This window comes from Rasamsonia emersonii (genome assembly GCF_000968595.1).
Source record: "Rasamsonia emersonii CBS 393.64 chromosome Unknown ctg1118621760196, whole genome shotgun sequence".
Lineage (NCBI taxonomy): Eukaryota > Fungi > Ascomycota > Eurotiomycetes > Eurotiales > Trichocomaceae > Rasamsonia > Rasamsonia emersonii.
Genome location: NW_013563149.1, coordinates 46,310 through 68,069, shown reverse-complemented (window position 1 = coordinate 68,069; position 21,760 = coordinate 46,310). Strand labels below are relative to the sequence as shown.

Below are 21,760 nucleotides of genomic sequence, written 5' to 3'. Positions count from 1 at the left end.
CGCTTCGTAGATACCGCACAGGAAGAAAGAAAAAAAGTGTCGATTCCGTCCATTCATTGTATGTGTGTGTGTGTGTTTATTCTATTATCCTACCCTAAACTCCTCCCATAGTATATATATTTGCTAATACACAGCACTTATCTATATGATGAATACAACAAACACTAGTCAAAGTGAAGAAAGGGAACAACAGGTACTACTTGTATCGGTGACAATAAATGGCGCCATTTATATGCTACAATAACAAATAAAAATATAATAACAATGCCGATTCACGTGGGTATATATCTATATAGGTATAAGTACAGATTTCACGTATAATAGTACAGGATACATACGCAAATCAATTAATCAATCAACCAGTTAATCAACCAGTCAACCAGTCAACCAGCCCAGTCAATTGAACACAGAAAAGAAGACTCTATCTTAGCAATCAGCGGAAGCAGAGACAACGAGGGTCTTTAATAAACGCCAAATCAAATTTGATCATTCCTAAGCAGGACTAGCTTGATGAGTTACTGTTGTCTCTTGTCCGATGTGCGGATTGCTGCTGTTGCTGTCGCTTCAACATTCGACTCAGGTGGCCCTGGACTTCACGATCGATCTCCTTCTCGTCGAGCCGCAGACGGCGGTACCGCTCCACGCAGAAATCCAAGACTTCTTCGGCTGTCTCCACGTCTCCATCATTACTACCATCCTCCCGTGCTGGCAGAGCGGTTGGTAGGGAATCCCTAGGAGGAGGGGTCGCTTTCCCGGATTGACATTGTCGATACTCCTTGACGGCGGCGCGCGCGATGATACGGACTGTGTTCAGGTTCGGGATGACAGCCTTCTTGTGCATTTGCCTGAACCAGGTGACGTCGAAGTGTGGGTCGCCTTGGTCGAGGTTGCGGTCCTTGGAGGTGTAGAGCCGGAAGACGCCGCTGTCCGTCAGACGTCCCGTCTCGGGGGAGACGTGGTCGAGGCACCAGCGTTCCCAGAGTCGCTTACCGGCAGCGCTGCCGTAGAGGTCGACGACCGCGTCGAGAAGATTGTGGAAAGCGACGGACGGAATGTAAGGCAGGAGGTCGCGAGACGATGCGGGTTGGTACTGGAGCTTCGCGGCTCGGCACACCTCTTCAAGCGGGCCCGGTATCGACGAGAAAACCTGATGCAACCGGTGCAGTGCCCGTTCTTGATAAAGGGATTTCTTGGCCGGATTGGGTTGCACGTTGAATTCCCCGTTCAAGACCCGTACCAAGATCTCCTTTGCTCTGGTCAAAGATCGCCGCTTGGCCTCATGATTAGAGCCGGTGCTGTTTCGAGCGCTTCGGTCAAGCCTCAGGACTGCCGCTGCCAAGGCAGTGACATTGCTTTCGCCCCAGGATTTGTGCTTGTGATCTCGGAGATAGCCGAGCATCGTCTCCACTCGATCCCATTCCCCCATGGTGATCCGAAAGTTCAGCAAGGCTTTCAAGGTGTTGCGCACGATCGGGCGAGATAAGGATTCAACCACCTTGTCGCATAATTCCGTATTCCGCGTCGCTGCAGCAAACCGCATGATAGATGGCGCCAGCGCCTGGTCTCCGTAGGCTGCAAGAGGGATGAAAGGCCCGTCCACATCAGTCGAGAACAGGAGCCACTCTCCAAAGCTAAAGGCCCGAGACACGGTGGCCAAATCAAGGAGTTCGGCGAAGGTCACGTTCGACAGCTGCGGAATAGATGACCGGTTTAGGCTAGGTGGTGCTTGATCTGGTGCAAGTTTTGCGTCGTCCAGGTGTTTGATCTCTTCCAAAAACCGCTGCATATGCTGTATCTTGCTCTTATCGATTAACTCTTGCAACCATGCAAAAACATTAAAGGCACCGCCAGTCTGACGATTCGCGGCGTACGCACGGAGATTGTACTCCAGCAAGCCTGTCAGCGCCGAAGAACTATCGTACAGCTGTAGTTTAGTAAATGCGTCCAGTTCTTCGTAGGTAATTGGCGTGGAATCATCCCATGGAGGCAGCACGGGAGGTCGAGCCTTCAGAAGCCGCTCGAAAGCTCGTGGGTCGGCTTGCGGATCTATGCCCTGGGACTCGATCATCCTAACCAAAGGCCAGTACGAATGCCTTCCAGAAGCCTGTTTGTCCCCACCAGTAGACTGTGCAATCAAGTTGTTCAGGAAAACGAGATACTGGAGCACGAGCTGGAATGGGTATCCTTGAAACCCGACTCCCCGATCCACTAGATTCACAGCTCCGTCTAGCAACGATGCGACGACTTCAACACTGATAGTTCGTTTCCCCAGCCCATGAAAGAAGCCCGTGGCACTCTTGGACTTTCCATGCGTCCGTTCTGCCTCTGGATGCGGCCAGAAGTCCTCCGTATCAATGTCCGTATCGCGTATCAAATCTGGACGGTTAAGAAGTGGTTTCCAACTCGCCACTTTCCAGGCCAAGTCACCCTTCCGTGCTTTCATTTGTTCCAAGATCCACACGCCTTCTTTAACATGGCCTTCTTCGACGCAGCACCAGAGCACGAATTCTAACCAGATCTCCGGTCCCAGGTGCCGGATTCCCATCTTAAACGGACGATAAGGTGACTTCTCCCCAGCTGCAGCTGCTTTGGCCGACACTTCTGCCTCGTGCTCCAGCCACATAGCATCAGATAGAACATTCATAATGTGCGTGGACAGTAAATACATCCCCGGTGGCCGAAAGGAAGCTTCATCATCCAAGGGACGCGAATATTTATACACCACATCGGAAATGGCAGCGGAATGGTGAAGCCGTGCAAGGGTTCGATACACAAATGACATGGCGGGCGCAGCGTCGTCTGCAGGCAGATCTGCAGCTTCAAGGATAATGAATCCCAAGCTCTGCCAAACCTCACCCATGATCATCCGAGTGGAAGCATGTGCAGGCGGCTCATCCGCCAGAGTATCCAAGGTGACTGGCGCAGTGTCAGGGCGTCGCTCTGTCGATGATTTGACTGGAAAGGCCGTTGGACGGTCACGGAGGGAATCATTCGTGGTCAGATCCATCGGCCCAGGTCCCCATTCGATGTTCGACGGAAGCCCCAGATTCATGGGCCAGGGTCCCTTGCTTGTATCCGTTGCGTCGAGCAACTTGGTTGTGAGTGCGTCGACTGCAGGCCATCTTCGTAGTCCGAATCCAAGATGCGCCAAGAGATCGAGGTTTTCCAAACGTCGAGCTTGTGACAACAAAGTTGCGATAGCAAGGCCTTCATGATTGGCGGTATCTTGTGATGATGTCGCCTGAGGAGGCTCGGGCTCGTCAGGGCTCGCTGACGCACTCTCGCGCAAGTGACGGGGGAGGAATGGTTCCAGGTGCTGGATCCAGACACCAAGATCTTTTCTCTGTGCCGCAGGAATTGGACAGCGCTGTCTGGCGGGAGATTCCCTTGTCTGGGGAGAAACATGACCAGACCTCGAGAGGTCGGAGTAAGTGGCCAGGCGTGGAGTGCTGCCGCTGGAGAAGGCTCGATTCCATGATCCGGTGTTCGCCCGACAACAAGTCCCCCAATTCAGAATTTCTGTCAGGCGGAGACCACAGCGACAACGTGCAAAGCCATGATGAGAGACATAAAGCCTGCTGCCCAGCTGTGTCGGACGGCGTGGGCGCAGGCAAAATTTCATGACCCGACGGCGGAGGACTTCGCGGCGGAACAGGTGTAGCGGAGGATCGAGACGTGAATGGCGAGCTTGCTGATAGGTCCTGAACACATATCTGGCCGGCTAGCCGTGGACCATGGTCCCCGCAGCACAGAGACGGTCAAGAGCGAAGTCGTCAATTTGCCAATTCTTGGACTGGTCGATTGTCCACCTACAATGTCCGAAGCTGAATGTAAAATGTTCGGAGTAGCGTCTTGGCGATTGGCCTATGGGTCCTCGAATATCACGTGATTAGACAGCCGCCAAGAATGACTCCATGCAGCCAATCATATCTCTTGAATCAGGTTCAATAAACACCAACATCACTACAGAGTAATTTCTGCAGAACAAAGGATATTTCTTTATAAAAGACTTCTTACTGCGAACGGGAACTCCTAATTATAGAGACTAGGACTAAGGATAGAGCTCAAAGGAATATATATTTAGAAGAAAGGTTGATGGAACAAAGATATATATTTTTGGAAGCAGGACATGTCTGAGGCATAGATACTCCATCCGTTCCCTAGCTATGTACTCAGTCCTTCCTTCTTTCCTACCTCACTTTTGGCTCCTAGTTCTTAGGTAGCCAATTGAGATTTCCTTCTCTGTGATCGTATTATCATCACGACCACCACAAGCCTCTTTTTTCGCAGCAAAAAAGAATCAGTGCAAATAGAACAAGCTTGTGCCACGCAGTTGGTGCATTAGTACAAGCGACAATGGCTGGACTGGACCAATTCACGATGAACTAGGCCTAGAATGGCTTAAAGAGCTATACAGCTGGCAGGCAGACATCATCTCTTGATCCTCGATGGCCATAGCAGCCATGCGACAGCAGAATTTAATAAATTCTGCAGGGAGAATTGCATTATTCCTCTATATATATTAGCACATTCATTCTATGTCAGCTGCTTAATGTCAGCTGTTTTGCAGTCTTAAGAAGTATAAGTATATATATGGCCAGAAAATACAAGCAATGATATGAGCCAGAGAGGGTGCTTTCAAAGCTTCATGTACAGGTTGACAATGTCCTAGTAGATAGTGTTAGTAGATAGTGTCTTTTCATATTTATTCAAATAGGAAAAAGCATCAAAATCAGGTGCTGGCGTTGAGGGGTCAATAATTACGTGGCAGACCGTGGCCCACTCCGTGTCCATCGTTAAAATGCCTGCTGCCATCATGGGTCGAGTTACAATTTATTCCAATACATGTATGTATATACACCTACCTGTCTGGGAGGCTGCCCTGGTGATAGCTACAAAATGCGGCTGCCTTTCTCTGTCTGGCTGCTCGCAGCACTTGCTGGTGAGAGTGTTTGTGAAAAAGAGACTCGATTTTATCTGACAGCTGCTTTCTAGCAACATGCGTTGCCCAGTGGCAGAACTGGGACCCCTCCAGAGAGGGCACGGGGACCGATTCACTGGAGAGGTATGTACACCTTTTATTGTTTTTGTTGTTATTGTCGTCGAACGGCCTTTCTGTGGTAACTGATCATGTATCAGTGCCTTGTCGACAACGACCACCCTGCCCAGTGACGACGACATCTTCAATGCCCTCACGCAAAAGCCTTTCGCGGGACGTTTCTTCTGGACAGGAAGAACCGGGGCCTGCCACGGCGAAGAGGACAGCATCAAGGGGCTCGCCGAGTTCCTGGCCACCGATATAGACCACACGACTATGGAGGTGATGCTGCGCAAGGCGCGCGTGGACATGCCGTCCTTTGTTTTCTCCCCCGAGGCCCGAGCCAAGTGGCAGTACGCTGCACAGGTCTATGCCCAGAATGCCGCGACAACAGCATACGTGTTGAAAGGCAAGTGTGTTCGGGACGGCAACGTCTGGGATACTATTGAGTTTCCTGCCCTGCGCACCGGCGGGACCAATAATAGCGTGGATTGCATCTTCGAGATATCCTCCGAGCAGGCGCTGATCGTTGAGCTGCTCTGGCAGCGGTATACGGACAACGCCACCGTCTGCCAACAGTATCTCAACGAGACCCGGGCCGCCATAGCCTGCAATGTCCACGACTCATCCTGGTGGAGTCGGGGAAAAGGTCAGCAGCCCGGGTGACCTCTGACTGCCCGCTATTTTCAGCGGCTGGTAGGCCCTGCGCGATTCTGGTGGATAGGTGGTGCTATTGAGGAACCCCAGACGAGCCTTCCCTGGCAATACTGGTATTCCCTGGATGCCTCCCTCACAAAGCCGTACTTCGGTGATGCCGCCTGTATTCGGAAGATGCATGCCACCTTCGAAAGTGAAGACTACCAGACCAGCAAATTCCCAGACAATATCAGTCTAACCGACGACCGTCTGACGGGCGTGTACGACTATTGGGGCCTCTGTCCAGCCCATTACCGGGATGTGAACCGATTCGGGGGCCTCCATTTCCGGATCATGCCTCTCGGCGACTCCATCACCTATGGCTATAGGAGCAGCGATGGCAATGGATATCGTGCTTATGTTGAAACCAATCTGGCGGCCAACAACACCGTCGAGTTCATCGGCTCAGTGCATTCCGGCTCCATGGCGAATAATAGCAACGAGGGTCATCCTGGAGCGGAGATCAATGCTATCTCCAGCTATGCAAATGGGACATTGAAAGAAAAGCCCAATGTAAGTCATTCTCATGATGTGATTGAGGACGAAGTTGACAAACGCGCACCAGCTGGTCCTGTTGATGGCCGGGACCAACGACATCAACAACAATGACCAAGTAGACACGGCACCAGATCGGCTTGCGGCCTTGATTGACAAGATCATCTCTACGTGCCCGGACGCCGTTGTGATTGTCGCAACAATTCCTGCCATCGCCAATGCAACAGCCCAAGCCCGTGCTGATGCATATAATGCCGGCTTATGGAGCGTGGCTATGCGCCGCAGCGGAGAAGGCAAGAAAGTTCTTGTCGCGGACATGTCCAATGTCAATGTTACCGACCTTGCAGACGGGCTGCATCCCAACGATCTGGGATACAAGCTCATGGGCCAGAGCTGGCTGGACGCCATTGGCAAGGCCTGTTCCCTGGGCTGGATCACTGCACCAGTCGAAGTTGCCGCGTCGACTGGGCCTACGTCGACTGGGTCCACGCGGCAGGAATGTCCACGCCTGGTGAAGTGGATCGAGCAGGGCGAGATCGCAAATGGAGCGGGGCTAGGTACGGATCTTTATGCGGGGGATGACTGCGCGAGCTTTTTTGGTGAGGACACGACATGTTTCTGCAATAAACTGGGGGAACTATTTTCCCCTCCATATCAGGTCAACAAGGGAACGGTCACCAACTGCAACGAGTTCAGCTACAATTACACGCATGCTGTTCGGTTGGCGGACCTTAATGGGGATGGTCGAGACGAGTACATCTGGTTGCATGATGACGGAGCTGTCACTGTCTTCGAGAACCTTGGATGGACGTATATCAATGGCCAGACAGGCAACGTGACCTGGTGGCCGCGTGGTGAGATTGCCACGGGTGTCGGTGGCCGGCGGGAGCAGATCCATTTTGCGGACATTAATGGGGACAGACGAGCCGACTACCTCTGGGTACGTGATGATGGCTCGGTGTCCATGTGGCTGAATGTCCTCAGTGATCCATCAGACATCAAGAATATCACCTGGGTAGAACAAGGCGTCATCGCGACAGGTATCGGAAAGACCGGGGCAGGCGTGCGGTTCGCGGACCTCAATGGAGATAACCGATCAGAATATCTCTATGTGGATCTGCATGGTGCCATCACCGCATACTTGAACGGGGGCCACACTTATGTCAACACGACGACAGGCTCGGTCCTTTGGATCGAGCAAGGGGTCATCGCCACTGGAGTAGGCGCGACGCGTTACCAGATCAGACTCGCTGATATCAACGGGGATGGCAGAGCGGACTATCTGGTCGTGGGAGACGACAGCTCTGTGAAGCTGTGGCAGAATCAAGGGGGGCTGTAAGTCACTCTCAGGCTCCACCACTTCGCAGGGTGGTTTCTTTTCGGTATCAGACACTGACTTCATCTTTCGCCAGGGATAATGGACCGAATGCAGCTAAGGTGGGATGGTGGCAGCGAGGAACCATCGCGACGGGAGTCGGCGACAGAGGTACACACATTGTCTTTGGCGATTTGAATGGAGACGGGCGGGCAGAGTATCTGGATATCAATAATGCGACCTCAGCTGTGAAGGCCTGGCTCAATGGTTGCTAAGGCGAGAGAATCTGGTTCCTGCAGACAAACCATGCTGATTGATCTTGGTCTACAAGTAGAAACGAAATTTCGTTTTTCTTTTGTTTTGAAAACAAAAAGAGGACATGAAAGCAGTTTCTCCGAGGAAACTGGGAGCAAGAATTGTAAAATTGTAAAATTGTTAAAAAAAGTTAGATTGGATATAGATCTGTCTCAAAAAAAAATTATTTGCTGAGAAAGAATGTATATATAAAAAAAATCCATCACACAAGTTTATACACCACAAGTCCTCCAAAAATTACCCAACTGTCCCTCATTGTTTATACAGATTCCATCACCGACTGAGCGTTGACTGAGCGTCTTTCAGCGAAAGAGTTTCTTTTTTAGTTTTCGAGAAGCTTGAGCGCACGACTATCGTCCTCACGAGCTCATTTAAGGAAGAATGGTGGGACGGCCATCCTCATTGACGGGAACAGGCACGTGGGGACGCGGCATGTGGCTGTGATGAGGCGTGTGGCTCGGGTGAGGCTCGTGGCTGTGGCTCGGGTGCGGCCTGTGGCTGTGACTAGGATGAGGCTCATGGCTGTGGCTGGGATGAGGCTTGTGGCTGTGACTCGGGTGAGGCTCATGACTGTGGCTAGGGTGCGGCTCGTGGCTGTGGCTGCGGTGAGCCTCGTGGGTGTGGATAGGACGAGGGTCGTGGCTGTGGCTCGGGTGAGGCGTGTGGCTGTGGTGCGGCGTGTGGGTTCTCTTTTGGAAGGAGACAACCAAGTCAGCTACTATTACAAGATAAATGTTGGGAGAGTTCCTAACTCACCGACCAGTGGTGAGGAGTGTGAGTGCTGCTGGGGTGGTGGTGAGGGTGGTGGTGATCCTGAACATCACCGTTGTTGCCAGCAGGCAGAGCAACCGCACTCGTCGTGGAGAGGAGGAGGGCAAGAGCTGCGACGCCAGTGGAGAACTTCATTGTGGTGAATTGGTTTTTTGTTTTCTTTGTGGTGATGGTCTATAAGAATTGAAGATAGTAAGATGGGTTGCCAACAATTGAATCTACCAGCGATTCAATGAGGATGAAATGAAGAAGGAGGTAGAACGGCTTTTTATACCCCTTAAGTGCGGAAGAGAAAGACGATGATGGGAAACACTCGAGTAGCAGACGACAGGGTCTTTTATGAGCGAACGGAAATTGTGACTTCTACAGTAGTATTACAGATTATTCCGTACAGGGTATGCTTTCCTGCAACTCACCGAGCTGGCGACATGGGGCCAGATTGGAAAAGACCCGGGAATTTTTAAATTACGCCCCTGGTTTCCCTATTTGCATGTCGATGATCGACAACAGTGCGGCCCAGAACGGAAGCATGATTGACAGGTGCCTTGCACCGGCGCGAAGCTTGGCCAAAAGCTACAGGCTTTGCTCTTGACGATCAGTAGCCTACAGAGGACCTTCCGATCTCTTGGCCAATGGCGACGAGACACTTCATCTGGGGTCGGGCTGATATCGGCCGTTAGCTTGTTTTGGAGCTTTGTTTTGGCCCTTAGGAGGATTCGTGATAAACATCAACATCATCCTGGGGGAATATCGGGCCAGTCACAGGAAAAGGACTGCAACCTTCTGGAGTTTGTTTCACGATCACGATAAACAAATACCGGTGGACGTCCGTTGGAGCCCGCCCGGTGGTGGTCTTGAGGAAAACGCAAGCAAGAGGGCCGGACTCGGTTCTCGATGAGTCGAAGCGAAGCCAACGCAAGCCGGGCTAGCCACCACGTGCGGTGGGGCATAGGATCACAGTATGTCGATGGAATCGGGGCGAGAATAATGGCCCGGAGTTAGACGGGAGTGCCTCGTAATGGCTAATAATATCGCTATACAACAGTCAAGCTTCGTCATCAGCGGGCCAGGGCTCCACTTGGCGTGTCGAGGATGGGGGATGAAACAATTCCTGTCTACCGGGTCGATCCCTTGACGCCGGTCAAGGCTTGTTTCGCGCGTGGCGCCGCCGTCGTCAGCACGACAGCGCTCCCTCAGGGCCTCAGGCTCCCTGATAGGTTGGCATTAATTGACGAGTTTACAGTGGGGCCAGGTTACATCCGCCCGCGTCTTTGTTTCAACTTCTCGATTCCAGAATAATCCCAGCGCGAGGGCCATTTCGTGCAGTGTTGGGCTACACACACCTTAGGAGAGCATGGGCACCCAATATGACGTGCTCGGCGAAGGGAGAATGATCGACTTTTCTTAACAATGGGGGCTTCATATTTGCGTGATCATCAGAACCCTGGCGTCAGCAATGAGGGCGTTCTCCCCCTGGCATCAAACTCGATTGATGATGGCCTTATGCTTGTAACATCTATGCCACGGTTGTACTTTGGAGTTCCTATATATGCCTGTATATCACACACAAGCAAGTGGAGGACGTAGGTGCCAGCACACCCTATGTATGTGCTGTACAAGGGTCAAGCCATCTCTGCAACCCAATGACAGCCATTACAACCTCCATGAGCCGCCAGAACGTTCGGTGGTCTGGTATGGTTTCGTCGATGGAGAAGAAAGTGCAGTTATGAATTAATTAATTACTCCTCAGCCGATCAGGTCGGCTGCACACTCCTCTATCCTGACGCCGAATGAGGAGAATGATGAACATGAAGATATCGAGTGCATGGAATGTCGGAATTGAGAGCATCTGCAAGCCGATACTCCGTCGAACATCCCTCCTCCATGAGGTACCTCCCTAGGTAACCTGTCAGTAACCCGAACCGTTTGTATGCCTGCTGTTGCTGATGGATTAATTAACGTCGCAACTAATTAACTCATATCCTTGCGGGGTGTCATTGGACCCTGCTTGTCCGCAGAACACATTGGGTTCGACTGCGTCCCGCGTGAGATGGGTGTCTGGAGGTTTGTGTTGCTGTCAGACCCTCAATCTCCAGGTTCATCGGAGTGGTTATGCCTTTGCTTCGCAACAGCTGTGGTAATTCTGGATGCTAAGGAAACTCTATGTCCACCATCCACATCGTTATCGATACCCAGACCAAGTTAAGCAAGAGACATGCCAGTACATAAAAGTACACAATCCATCGGGTCATCACTCATCAAAAAAGCCATCATGAACACTCAAAATCAATAATGACAGAAAAAGAAAATCCAGAACCGGCGGATCTCCAGACTTTATACCCTATTGCACTCGATCAGCTTTCATGTGCTTCGTCCATCGGCGTGTCCTCGGCCGGTTGCGCCTCCGCACCCAGCTCTTGCTCCACCTCATCGACCACAAAACTCTCATAGTCCTCCAGGCTCTTCTGGATGTGCACCTTGAACCGAATCACATCGTTCAACATGCTCTCCACTTGCGTGTGCAGCTCCTCCCGCAGCGCATTCGCCCGCAGTGTCAGCTGTTCATACTCGATGTTTGTATTCATCTCGCGCTGTTCCATCAGCTGAACGCTCTCCGTTAGCGACGCGCGCATCTTGGCCAGCTCTTTCTCCATCTTCTCGATCTGCGCATCCGAAGCCAACTTCTGTGCTGTCGCGATTTCTTTGGTTCGCTCAAACTCTTCCTCCGCGGCGCGCCTCCGGTGCTCGAGCGCCTCCACCTCGCTCCGCTTCTCGTCCATGGCTTCCTTGATGTTGTCCAGGAGGTTGCGACGTTCGAGATCGTCATCGATTGCCCGTTTTCTTCGTTCATTGATCTCCTTACGAAGCGCGTTGAGATTGCTCCGTACCATGCCTCGAAGGTCGAGGTTGATCAGGTGTGCGGGATGGTAGCCGGTGTTAGCATCCGCTAGGAGCCGGTCCCCTTCGGGCGAGTTTCGATGCCGTGAACCGCCCAGCTGGGATGACGAGAAACTGTTTTCGTTGATATTCAGCCGGAGCTCGTAGTCCTGACCCTTGGCATTCACCGCAGACGCTGGAATCAGGGCGTTCTGGTAACCAAGCGTATTGTAAGTCTTGACGATTTGCTCAAGATCCTCCAGTTTTCGGCTCGCCTCGGCCTCCTTTTCCATGACCCGGTTGTGCACTTCCTCCAATCGGCTCATAGTATCCTCGAGACTCCTCTGCAGCCTTTCTCGTTCCGTATTCATCCGGTCGATATCTTGTATCGTGATGCCCTGCTGGTCCAAACTGGACTGAAGACTCGACCGTTCTTCCTCCGCGGCTTGGAGTTCGGCCTCTGTCTTCTTGATCTCCTCCTCCAGGAATCGAATGCGGTTCTCATATTTCTCAATCTTGCCCTGGACGTTCTGGTTGTAGTCCTCGAACTTCCGCTTGTCATCCTCCAAGATCCGGAAGTGTTTGTCCAACTTGGCCATATCGGGTGCGTTTTTCTCCAACTCCTCGATCTGATCCCGAAGGGCTCGGTTCTCTGCTTCCAAAACTTGCATTTCCTGAACGTACTTCTCATTGGCCTTCTCAAATTCTATCGCCATGGCTTCAATGTGGGGAACAAGGCGCTTTTCAGCTGTCTCATCATCCTCATCTTCGCCACCTTGAAGCCAGTCATGATAGGCCCCAGTTAAGAACCGGAATATGATACGGTCTCCAGTGACATCCACGCCAGCTTCGGCACAAGCGTCGTCGTATTCGCCCATGTAAAAACGGTCCAGCATTTGAGCAAGTTGCATCATCCAGTGAAGCATTCCAAGAAACGTGGACCAATTCTGACCCCCGACTGCAGTTATTTGGGATTTCGTAATGTTCTTCTCATAGGGATAACGTAGCTGCTTCAAAATGGCTGGTACTTCGTTCTCAATGCTCTTCTGAAATTTGTAACTTGGGTCGATGCGATGGTAAAGCCACTGGAAAATGTACGTGAAGTCTTTCTGTGTCGGCGACTTTAGAGTATTTTGACCCAGCGAATGCTTCATTTCCAACTCGAAATTATTATGCGTCAAATACTCCAACAATTCTTGTCCAATTCGCGCTTGGTACGCTCGATCCCTGAGCGGACGAGGGTCTTTAGGCAAACCGGCAGGAACTGGCGCCTGGGCGAAAAAGGATTGATGAGCCATTGGCCCACCCATTGATGGACGCGAGAATACGCTGCTTCTTCGCTGGAGACTCTGCGATGCGGAGCTAGTGGGGAGGGAGCCGGGTGCATAGCTTGGACGACCAACACTTGAGCTCTGGAACATATTACTCGAAACAGAGCGTCTGACGCTTGAAAGGCCGGCATCTGGTCCAAAACTGCCTCCTGATGAAGACCGCTGAAAGTTTGGTTGCTGGGGTCGCCCATGCGGATTGAGAAGCGATGTCGAACGCGTGTGTTGTGAAGTGTACGGCGGGTTTTGGAAGGCGCCAACGGAGCTGGTACGCTTCAGCGCGGAGGAGGGTTGAGGGATTGCAGAAAAGTTTTGGACGCTCCCGAGGGTCTGCGCCGATGACTATGTTAGCATTCATTAACATGGGGTCCAACAAATCTTTATTTATTCAAAAGGGTTCTATGCGACAAAAGAGACCGCAAGCGTACTTCTCGGGGGCGCCTAATGCTGAACAACCCAGTGTCTTGCGACATGGTGGGAATCGACAACCGCGGACGGCGGTACCAGAAAGCCAAGTCAAGTCCCAAAAAGTGATCGCGACAGTATTCCGAGTCCCTCTATCTGCTGTCGACCAAGATATGTGCAGACAAAAGGGGAACAGTGAGATATGGGGACGTGGACCAGGCCTTGTCACGATGCGACAGCCCACAATCAGACTCGGGCGATGTAAACAAAGCAGCGCAGCGTCTGGCGTGGCCCAAGCGGGAAGGCGGTCTCGGCGCGGAAAAAGACACGCTCCGAGGCGCCGCAACGTACTCCGTACTTGGTCACGTCACGTGCGCGACTCTGGGGTAGCTCCGCGCGCGGTCCAACTTCCGAGGTCCAAGTGCCTCATGCTGTCCCGAGGCGGAAACACAACGCCGCTCTTGCACCTTCTTCAGACCAAAGGAGCCAGCAGAGCTTTTGACGGCCCTTTGAGTCTGTATCGTCCTTTAGTCTGGGTTCTACCGATCTGACGCTCCCACGAAGTTGAGTAAAGCCCTGCCAGCAGAGGGCCTGCCATCATGGCTCGAGAGGAGCTTGTCTCCTCGGCTGTATGTCTCTCACGTCCCGTCAATCCTGGGTTTCACTGACAAGACCGTTTTCCACTTCAGGTTACATGTATGTCTTTTGCAAACTTCGAGCCCGGATTCTGCGCTTATGTCGTCTGCGATTTGCGAGGATACTGACATGCGACAGTCCTTCAAGACCCCTCCGTGTCGTCGGCGCCTCTGGAGAAGCGGATCGCATTCCTCCAGTCAAAGAACTTGACGCAGGAGGAAATTGATCTTGCTCTTGCGCGGGCTGGAGAAGAGACAGCATCATCTTCGCCCACAAATACCCCTCCCTCAGGGCATACTGCTCAGCAGCCGCCGGCTTACCGACAAACTGCTCCTCCACCTGCACCAGGATATGGCTATCCTCCATACGGGCAATGGCAGCCTCCGCCGGAGTAAGCAGTCTCGAATTATCTTTAACTTTTGTTGGGGGACGGTTTACTAACTTTTCGTTATCAGACTGCCCCGAAGGGATTGGCGGGACTGGTTTATCATGGCTACGGTAACGGGCGGTATCGGTTACGGCTTATATGTTCTTGCCAAGGTTGTCCCCTTCGCTACATTGGGCTTATCATGCCTCTTGCTAAGATAGTGATCATCCAGCGATATATTGTACCCCTCATTGCCCCTCCCACGCCTCCTCAACTAGAGCAAGATAAAAAAAGCATTGACGAGCAGTTCGCCCGTGCCTTTGCTCTCATTGACCAGCTCTCGACCGATACAGCCGCTCTGAAGTCTGCTGAAGAGGCACGAACGGAGCGACTGGATGCCGCTCTTCGTGAGGTAGAAAACGTCGTGTCAGAGTTGAAGACATCTGTACGACGGAGAGATGAAGACACCCGCCGGATAAGTGAGGAGGTCAGGAATCTCAAAGATAGCATTCCGAAGGCCCTTGAGGGTGCTCGGGAAGGAAACGAGAACAGACTGAAAGAACTGGGCACAGAGCTGAAGAGTCTCAAAGTCCTGTTGGGCAACCGACTTAATGCCGGTGGTGCGGCTGGCAGCTCGTTGCCGGGACGGACGGTGGGATCGATGACCTTGTCCGGTGCCTCTCGCCCATCGGATGAGGCGTCGGGCTCTTCTGCAACAACCAACGGTATCCCTGCGGCATCACAGAGTCAACCCTCTACGGTATCGTCCGGTGAAGCCGCGGCACAGCCCGCTACCAACCAAACGCCCAGCAATGAGACCACCAGCAACCCAGTTTCACATCTGCCCAGACCGGCATCGATTCCAGCTTGGCAAATGGCTGCCGCAAACAGATCAAAGGCGGCTTCACAGCAATCCACTGCCTCTTCAAACTCGGAGCAGCAGAATGGTGCATCGAGCTGAATCTGTTTTAATTGCGATGACATCATCAAGACACACGTTTTATTTTTTTTCTTTGTATTTTACCCGGTAGCATATATGCGGTTCCGTTCTTTTCTTTTACTTTTTTTTTTCCCAGAAAATCCTTGGTGATTTCAACATATGTCTTGAAAAGGGCTGGAAAGGACCGGCTAGAACGCAACAATGTGTCCTGCGCGCCTGTCGGAACTATCCATATCCATACTGACGTAAAGGGATGATAAGGTATACCCAGGTCGTGCCTTTAAAAAAAATACCCCACAACCATTCCAGGAAAAGCAAGTATGGCCAAGTAATTGGTTGAGAGTATCTATAGGGAATCGGTAGTTAATCTGCATATCAAGCTGTGAGATTGATGCCGACGTAAATAATACGAGTAACATGATTCGAGGGACGTCGATCGAGCTAACAATAATCAGAAAAAGCTTGGCATTAAGTAGGTCGTCGGGAACTGTGGAACCATTGTATCCCAGTAACTGCAAGCCGTTTACCTTAGCTAGCCTCCCGCAGGTATAAATAATATCGACTGAAGAAAAAGAAATACTAAATGGCAAGAAAAAGCAAAGGGCTATATAATTGAATCATGGCGCACAGCACAGAGCGCTCAGTTTCAGGCCACGGCCACAGCCACGGCCACGACTACGACCACGGCTCCTACTATCGAAGATCGCATACCCGTTCCATGTCCCCTCCACGACGCTCCGACGACGACGTCTACGACGAGTACGACCGACGAGATCGCGCGCGACGACATCGAGATCGAGAGAGACATCATCATCATCGACATTCACGATCACGATCGCGTTCGCGTTCGCGCTCACCCTACGACAGACACGACTCGAAAAGAAGACATCATCATCACCACCATCACCACCACCACTGCCATGATGATGATGATCGGGAGCGGCGGCGACGACGACACTCGCGCTCGGACACGTCACCTGCCACGTCGGGGGCTGCCGTGAGTCTGCCGTATGGAGCGCGGCAGCTCTCAAAGCGGGATCTGCCGCTGTTGAAGCCCATGTTTGCAATGTACCTTGATATCCAGAAGGGGTTGGTCCTGGAGGATCTAGATGAGGAGGAGGTCAAGGGGCGGTGGAAGAGCTTTGTGAAGCGATGGTAAGTAAGGTTCTTTTTCTTTATTTATTTTTTAACTTCTCGGCATTCAATTACCATCTCTTCCCTCAAAAATTCAACCACAAGCTGACATATCAGGAACCGTGGAGAACTCGCGGAAGGCTGGTATGATCCCAGCACCTTCGAGAAAGCAAAGAGCGGTTTCCAGTCTTACCGCGCTTCTTCTTCGGGATCAACTGGCCGCAGACGCCGCGAGTCACCGTCACCGGACTATGATGAAACAACGGGCCGCCATGATGGCAGCCGATCTTCGCGATCACGATCATACACGGAACCTGGAATGCGCTCGCGCTCGCCGGCAGCAGAAGAATCCGAGGAGGAAAGGGCAAGGGCAAGGATAAGGGAAGAAGAACAGCAGAAGAGGGAGGAGAAGGAGGAGGTGGAGAACGAAGACGACGAGGACTTATACGGCCCACAGCTTCCCAGTCAACTTGGGAGTCAACTAGGTTCAAGTAGTAGAAGTCAACCGGGTCAACGGTCCGGCCCAACGATACCAACAGTGCAGGATTTACAACTCCAACGAGGTGAGTTATTTTTCCCTCATTCTCTGCCATATTATCTATCTATTTTACTAAAACACCTATCCGTTCCTTACAGAATCCGCCCTTGCCGACGAACTCGCTGCCCGAGAAGGGGCACAGAAACAGCGTCGCGCCGAGATCAAAGCGCACAAGGCCGAGATGCGCGCCATGGAAGACGAGCTTGCGCCTCGCGCTGAACCGGGCACGCGCGAGCGACGCCTGGAAAAGCGCCGCGAGGCCGCGGCCGCCAACCGCGAATTCGCCGAGTCCCGACGTGGCGGCTCGCCGACGGAGGCGATCCCCGATGCCGACTTGATGGGTGGAGAGGATGACCTCGAGGCGTTGAAGAAGGCGCGTGAGCGGGAGAAACGAAAGAAGAACGAGCGCGAGATCCGGAGAGAGGAAATGCTCCGCGCGCGTGCGGCCGAGCGCGAGCAACGGCTGAAGAAGTATCGCGAGAAGGAGGAGGAGACCATGACCTGGCTCAAGGCTCTGGCGAAACAGAGATTTGGGTGATGACAGCCTTCCTGACCAGTTTGATTCGATACTCTTAACTCTACTTATATACAGTCTTCCTTAGGACAAATAATTTAGTTCTCGACTGAAAAGAGCGGAAATCTAAAGAGAAGGAGAAGGGATAAATCGAGAATCACTACTTCTAAGTAGATGAAGAGCTAGTCAACATAATACGTACAGAGCATCGTTAGCTATACAGATAAACGACTACGCAAATGCGGGATTCCCTCCTACACCCATTCGCACAGTAGCAGCCTGTCCTTGGTGTTAATGGTATGAACGGAAAACTCTTTCCGCTCTACAGCCCAGAGTGTTTACCGTTCGGATCGAGTAACAGGTGGAATGCAGGATTTACGATAGGCATGTCAACGCAGACACCGTGGGACGAATTCCGGAGCTTCAGGTTTTAAAACCGTTCCCTTAGAGGCTCTCTTAGACTTCTGGTGTTTTGAACAATGGCGTTCAAGGAATTTGTTCTCTTGAGCTGTGTGTCTGCTCCGCGAGGAAATTACTTTTCGAGATGTCAAATGCTTCGACTCATTCTGATCACTCCCTGATACGGGCAAGGCACTGCAATTGTCACGACTGAAGGTGGAATGCCGGTGTCGCCGAGAGCATGTCGCTCGATGAGTTTCGTCGATTGAGGATTCAAGGTCGTCTGTCTTGTTCAGTCTGTTGCCATACTGGTTTGCCTCACTTTGAATAGGAATCACAGGACTCGCAGACTCAAAACTAGCCTGTCGCGACCACAAAGAATGATAATAACCGTTGAGTTTCACGAGCTCCTGGTGGGTGCCTTGTTCAATAATGCTACCGTCTCGTACAACGAGGATGTTGTCTGCGTTGATTATCGTGGACAGCCGGTGCCTTCCTATGCGGTCAACTAGGTAGATCAAGAAAGCAATTTGGGGGAAACATACGCAATAACAATAGTTGTTCGCCCAGAAGTGAGAGTCTTTAGACTCTGCTGGATTTGTGACTCAGTGTTGCTGTCCACGCTGCTCGTAGCTTCATCCAGAAGCACGATTTTGGGATCTTTGATAATCGCTCGAGCTATGGCAACCCGTTGGAGCTCTCCGCCGGATAACTTTATTCCTCGTTCGCCAACCAATGTCTGATATCCATCTGGAAGATTCAAAAACTTTTCATGAAGTGTGACAGCCTTGCATGCCTCATATATCTCCTCATCTGTTGCCGAAGACTTGGCATACCTGATATTGTTCATGATAGAATCATTGAATAGAGCTGGATCCTGAGGAACAACTCCAATGTTGGCTCGGAGGCTCTCCAGAGTGACATTACGAATATCCTGACCGTCAATTTTGATCGAACCCTGAGCTGGGTCATAGAAACGGAAGAGGAGTTTCAGAATCGTAGACTTGCCGCCTCCGGTTTCTCCAACCAAGGCTACCGTTTGCCCTGTTAGAGCCTCGAAACCGATACCTTTCAATACTTCCCGTCTACCATCGTATGAGAACCTCACTCCATCAAATTGAATTTCCCCTTTGTTCAGTTTCAAGGGCCTCGCACCGTCCCGATCTCTAATCGCTGGTTTCCTTTTGAGAAGCGCAACCAGGTCTTCGGCATTGACCAGGTCAAGGGCAATATCACAGAACCCACTTGCAAAAAACTGGAGTGGGCTGGATAACTGAGCCCAATAGCCTAGCAACATAACAAAGCTTCCAACGGGCTTATTGCCCTGCACAACTTGATACGCAGCTAAAGAACACGCCCCCATCAGTCCAGCAACCAGGAGAGTAGACTGCACCATGGATTCGAGGTGAGACCACAGCTTGAACGAAATCGAGGACCTCATGTGGTCTCTCACTGCGGAAGAGAAGCGAGACTTCTCGTAGGGAATGCGGTTGAAATAAGAAACTGTCTGCCAATTGGTCGTTGATTCGCACAGGATGTTGTGCTCTTGCTCCATGTCGGATATCCACTGCCTCCGCTTGTCCTTCTGCTTGGATAAGATTTTTCCTGACGACCACAAGAAAACGATTATGACAGCCGCAGTAATTAGCCCCATATATGCACCGAAAAGAAAGTAAAGCACGCTGACTGCCAGAAACAAATCCGCCAGCATGGGCCCAATTTGGAAGAGAACAGAACGCATGATGTGTCGGACAGACGAACCACGGCCGACTGATTGCCATAAACTTCCAGAACGTTTGTTATCATGAAAGTCGCTTGACAGATCCATGATCTGGTTGAATGCCGCCGTGGTGATTTTCTGGTACGAATAGTTCTCCAAAGGCAGCCACATATATCTTCGGATAGCTGAAACACCGCCGCTTGAATCAAGCAGCCGAAGACCAATGAAGATCATGATCTCCTTCCAAGGAGGCCTTCCTATTGAAAAATGTTAACATCATGAGACAGGAAGCAAAGATAAGCTCGGTAGTTGCTGAAGGTTTTTCAGGGGACAGTTCTTACCGTCTCCTTTGCTAAGAACATCCGTGATCACTCCGAGCTGCAGCGGGACTAGCACATTGAGTACACGATCCATAACAAGACACAGACCGACTCCAATATATAGAAGCTGTAGATGGAATTTGCCTTTAGGCCACAGGAAAGGGATGAGATACTGTAGATGGATTAGTGGTGTCCTTGTATGTAACCTGTGAAGTTGAAGATGAGACGAAAAAGGTGTTCTGAACATACTCTAACGGTATCCAAAGACTCAAGGAATCCGCTCTTTCTTCTCTTGGTTTCAGTGTTGCCCGAAGGTGACTGGTCATGTCCTATGGTCAAGTAATTTATGTTTCCACCAGATTGATCGTCGTGGCAGGTCTCTTGGCTTAATAGAAGAGCACGCTCTTCGTCGAAATCAGTCCTTCTGTTGCGAGCCAGTCTAACATAGCATCCTCGCATTGCTGGGATGCAGCACAGGAGAAATGTATGGACAAGCGAAGGACATGGATCCCAAAACGGGATAGACTGTAACATGCATCGACCGTCCGAGAGGAAGCACAAACGGCGGCTAGGAAGCTCTCTGCCACCAGATAAAGAGCCCAACATCCCCAGAATGGGTGACCAAAGGGGCGGAGGGAGTCGTTGAAGCGGAGAAGCAACACGACCCATAGCAGCAGGGATCCCACCGCGAAGACCTGCCATCATCGATCTCCGTTAGCTACGTGCGGAAAGCGGAACTCGCCGTTGCATAGGAGCTTACAATGCTATCTTGCTGAATATGTTGCTTCTCGTCGAAATTTGCTTGGACCAGGGTGATTGCATCGACGCCCTGCAGGATCAGATCCGGTGAGCTAGTATCAGTGATTCGAATATCGAACTAGTATGCAGAGAGAAAGGGGGAAGCGGGAAAATCTCACGTATGTTATTAGAACAATAATCTTCAGCAATAATGTGGCATTTCGAAGAAACCGTTGACCCGGCGGATGATTCTGGTCCTTTGCAAATGCGGCATGAATGATGGACGCAATAAAGTAGTAAAGAGCAGCACTAAGAGGCAGAAAGGAATGAAGCCACCAAATGGCAAAAGAGACACCTCTGCCTGACTCTGCGGACAACATTGAGCTTGCAATGGGGGCGAGGAAGGGGAGAGGTTTGACTCGTCAACTTGTAGCCACTTCAGACAAAAGGACTGATGGTCACACAAACTGACAAACTCTAGAGTCTTGCTGGTAACTGAGATTCGACCGTCGATTTCCCGTCTTTCTTTGGAGGAAGAAAAGTTCTCTGTGGAAAACAGAAGACGATTCCAACCGCTTTCCATTCTCAAGCATTTACCAAACAGGAAGGCGCCGGGGACCTGTCTTACATCTGGCAGGCATGACTCCAGCAAGGCTACGCTAGATCTGAGGAAGAAAGTCTATTTTTCTTGTTTCGATCTGTAACTAGGAGATTTTGAGGCTCTGTTGAAAGTTCTCATTACCCTTGCCTCTCAGTCATGACTGAGAAGCCGGCAACTTTGATGTCTGTACTTCACTAAGCTGCTGTGTGACTGTTGTCCGTTGTGGACAACCGTTAATAGGTCTTCTGCATTTTAAAAAGCGGAGCGAGGAATCCATGTCCTTGATGTGATTGTTCTCTACGAAAACTAGGAATGGTTTTGATACGTCAATTGCAATTCATGAGCCTCACTCGAGCGGCTCCGTGCATAGGCGAAGCAACCAGCAGTCGACTTTGTACGGAGTAATCTGCATAATCTTGTTTCACACGAATTACAAGGATCACGGCTGAGGATGTGGCTGCTGGTGTCGTTCTTCAGGACAAATGATCAAATGTACAGACATGAGGCTCAACTTTTTATCAGGGCAAGTGAGATACCTATTGCCGAATTGAGAGCTCTAAGTGTGGAGGGAATTCTATTCGTTTGATAATTGACAGTCGTTGAGCTGAGGTAC

General features: G+C 51.2%; 8 protein-coding genes across 8 annotated transcripts; 3 read left to right on the top strand and 5 right to left on the bottom strand.

Moving 5' to 3' along the window:
• Window positions 1–502: 502 nt before the first annotated feature.
• Window positions 503–3,622, bottom strand: T310_4923 (uncharacterized protein; the record flags this gene model as incomplete). The annotated part of the gene is made up of 1 exon (XM_013472222.1): window positions 503–3,622. One exon carries the CDS (start codon window positions 3,620–3,622, stop codon window positions 503–505), a length of 3,120 nt encoding a protein of 1,039 aa, XP_013327676.1.
• A 1,277-nt stretch (window positions 3,623–4,899) lies between these two features.
• On the top strand, window positions 4,900–7,819 carry T310_4922 (acetyl xylan esterase; the record flags this gene model as incomplete). The annotated part of the gene is made up of 6 exons (XM_013472221.1): window positions 4,900–4,942; window positions 4,996–5,065; window positions 5,140–5,687; window positions 5,763–6,247; window positions 6,300–7,564; window positions 7,642–7,819. The coding sequence occupies 6 exons, from the start codon at window positions 4,900–4,902 to the stop codon at window positions 7,817–7,819; spliced, it is 2,589 nt and encodes an 862-aa protein (XP_013327675.1).
• A 411-nt stretch (window positions 7,820–8,230) lies between these two features.
• Window positions 8,231–8,765, bottom strand: T310_4921 (uncharacterized protein; the record flags this gene model as incomplete). The annotated part of the gene is made up of 2 exons (XM_013472220.1): window positions 8,231–8,548; window positions 8,616–8,765. The coding sequence occupies 2 exons, from the start codon at window positions 8,763–8,765 to the stop codon at window positions 8,231–8,233; spliced, it is 468 nt and encodes a 155-aa protein (XP_013327674.1).
• An 819-nt stretch (window positions 8,766–9,584) lies between these two features.
• Window positions 9,585–10,053, bottom strand: T310_4920 (uncharacterized protein; the record flags this gene model as incomplete). The annotated part of the gene is made up of 2 exons (XM_013472219.1): window positions 9,585–9,840; window positions 9,974–10,053. 2 exons carry the CDS (start codon window positions 10,051–10,053, stop codon window positions 9,585–9,587), a joined length of 336 nt encoding a protein of 111 aa, XP_013327673.1.
• A 931-nt stretch (window positions 10,054–10,984) lies between these two features.
• Window positions 10,985–13,308, bottom strand: T310_4919 (HEC/Ndc80p family protein; the record flags this gene model as incomplete). The annotated part of the gene is made up of 2 exons (XM_013472218.1): window positions 10,985–13,177; window positions 13,264–13,308. The coding sequence occupies 2 exons, from the start codon at window positions 13,306–13,308 to the stop codon at window positions 10,985–10,987; spliced, it is 2,238 nt and encodes a 745-aa protein (XP_013327672.1).
• Window positions 13,309–13,839: 531 nt separating this feature from the next.
• T310_4918 (Peroxisomal membrane anchor protein (Pex14)) lies at window positions 13,840–15,204 on the top strand (the record flags this gene model as incomplete). Its single annotated transcript, XM_013472217.1, has 5 exons — window positions 13,840–13,869; window positions 13,930–13,936; window positions 14,015–14,267; window positions 14,332–14,384; window positions 14,465–15,204. 5 exons carry the CDS (start codon window positions 13,840–13,842, stop codon window positions 15,202–15,204), a joined length of 1,083 nt encoding a protein of 360 aa, XP_013327671.1.
• A 598-nt stretch (window positions 15,205–15,802) lies between these two features.
• T310_4917 (uncharacterized protein) lies at window positions 15,803–17,393 on the top strand (the record flags this gene model as incomplete). The annotated part of the gene is made up of 3 exons (XM_013472216.1): window positions 15,803–16,338; window positions 16,435–16,880; window positions 16,954–17,393. 3 exons carry the CDS (start codon window positions 15,803–15,805, stop codon window positions 17,391–17,393), a joined length of 1,422 nt encoding a protein of 473 aa, XP_013327670.1.
• Window positions 17,394–18,285: 892 nt separating this feature from the next.
• On the bottom strand, window positions 18,286–20,510 carry T310_4916 (ATP-binding cassette transporter; the record flags this gene model as incomplete). Its single annotated transcript, XM_013472215.1, has 3 exons — window positions 18,286–19,745; window positions 19,830–19,980; window positions 20,058–20,510. The coding sequence occupies 3 exons, from the start codon at window positions 20,508–20,510 to the stop codon at window positions 18,286–18,288; spliced, it is 2,064 nt and encodes a 687-aa protein (XP_013327669.1).
• Window positions 20,511–21,760: the final 1,250 nt, after the last annotated feature.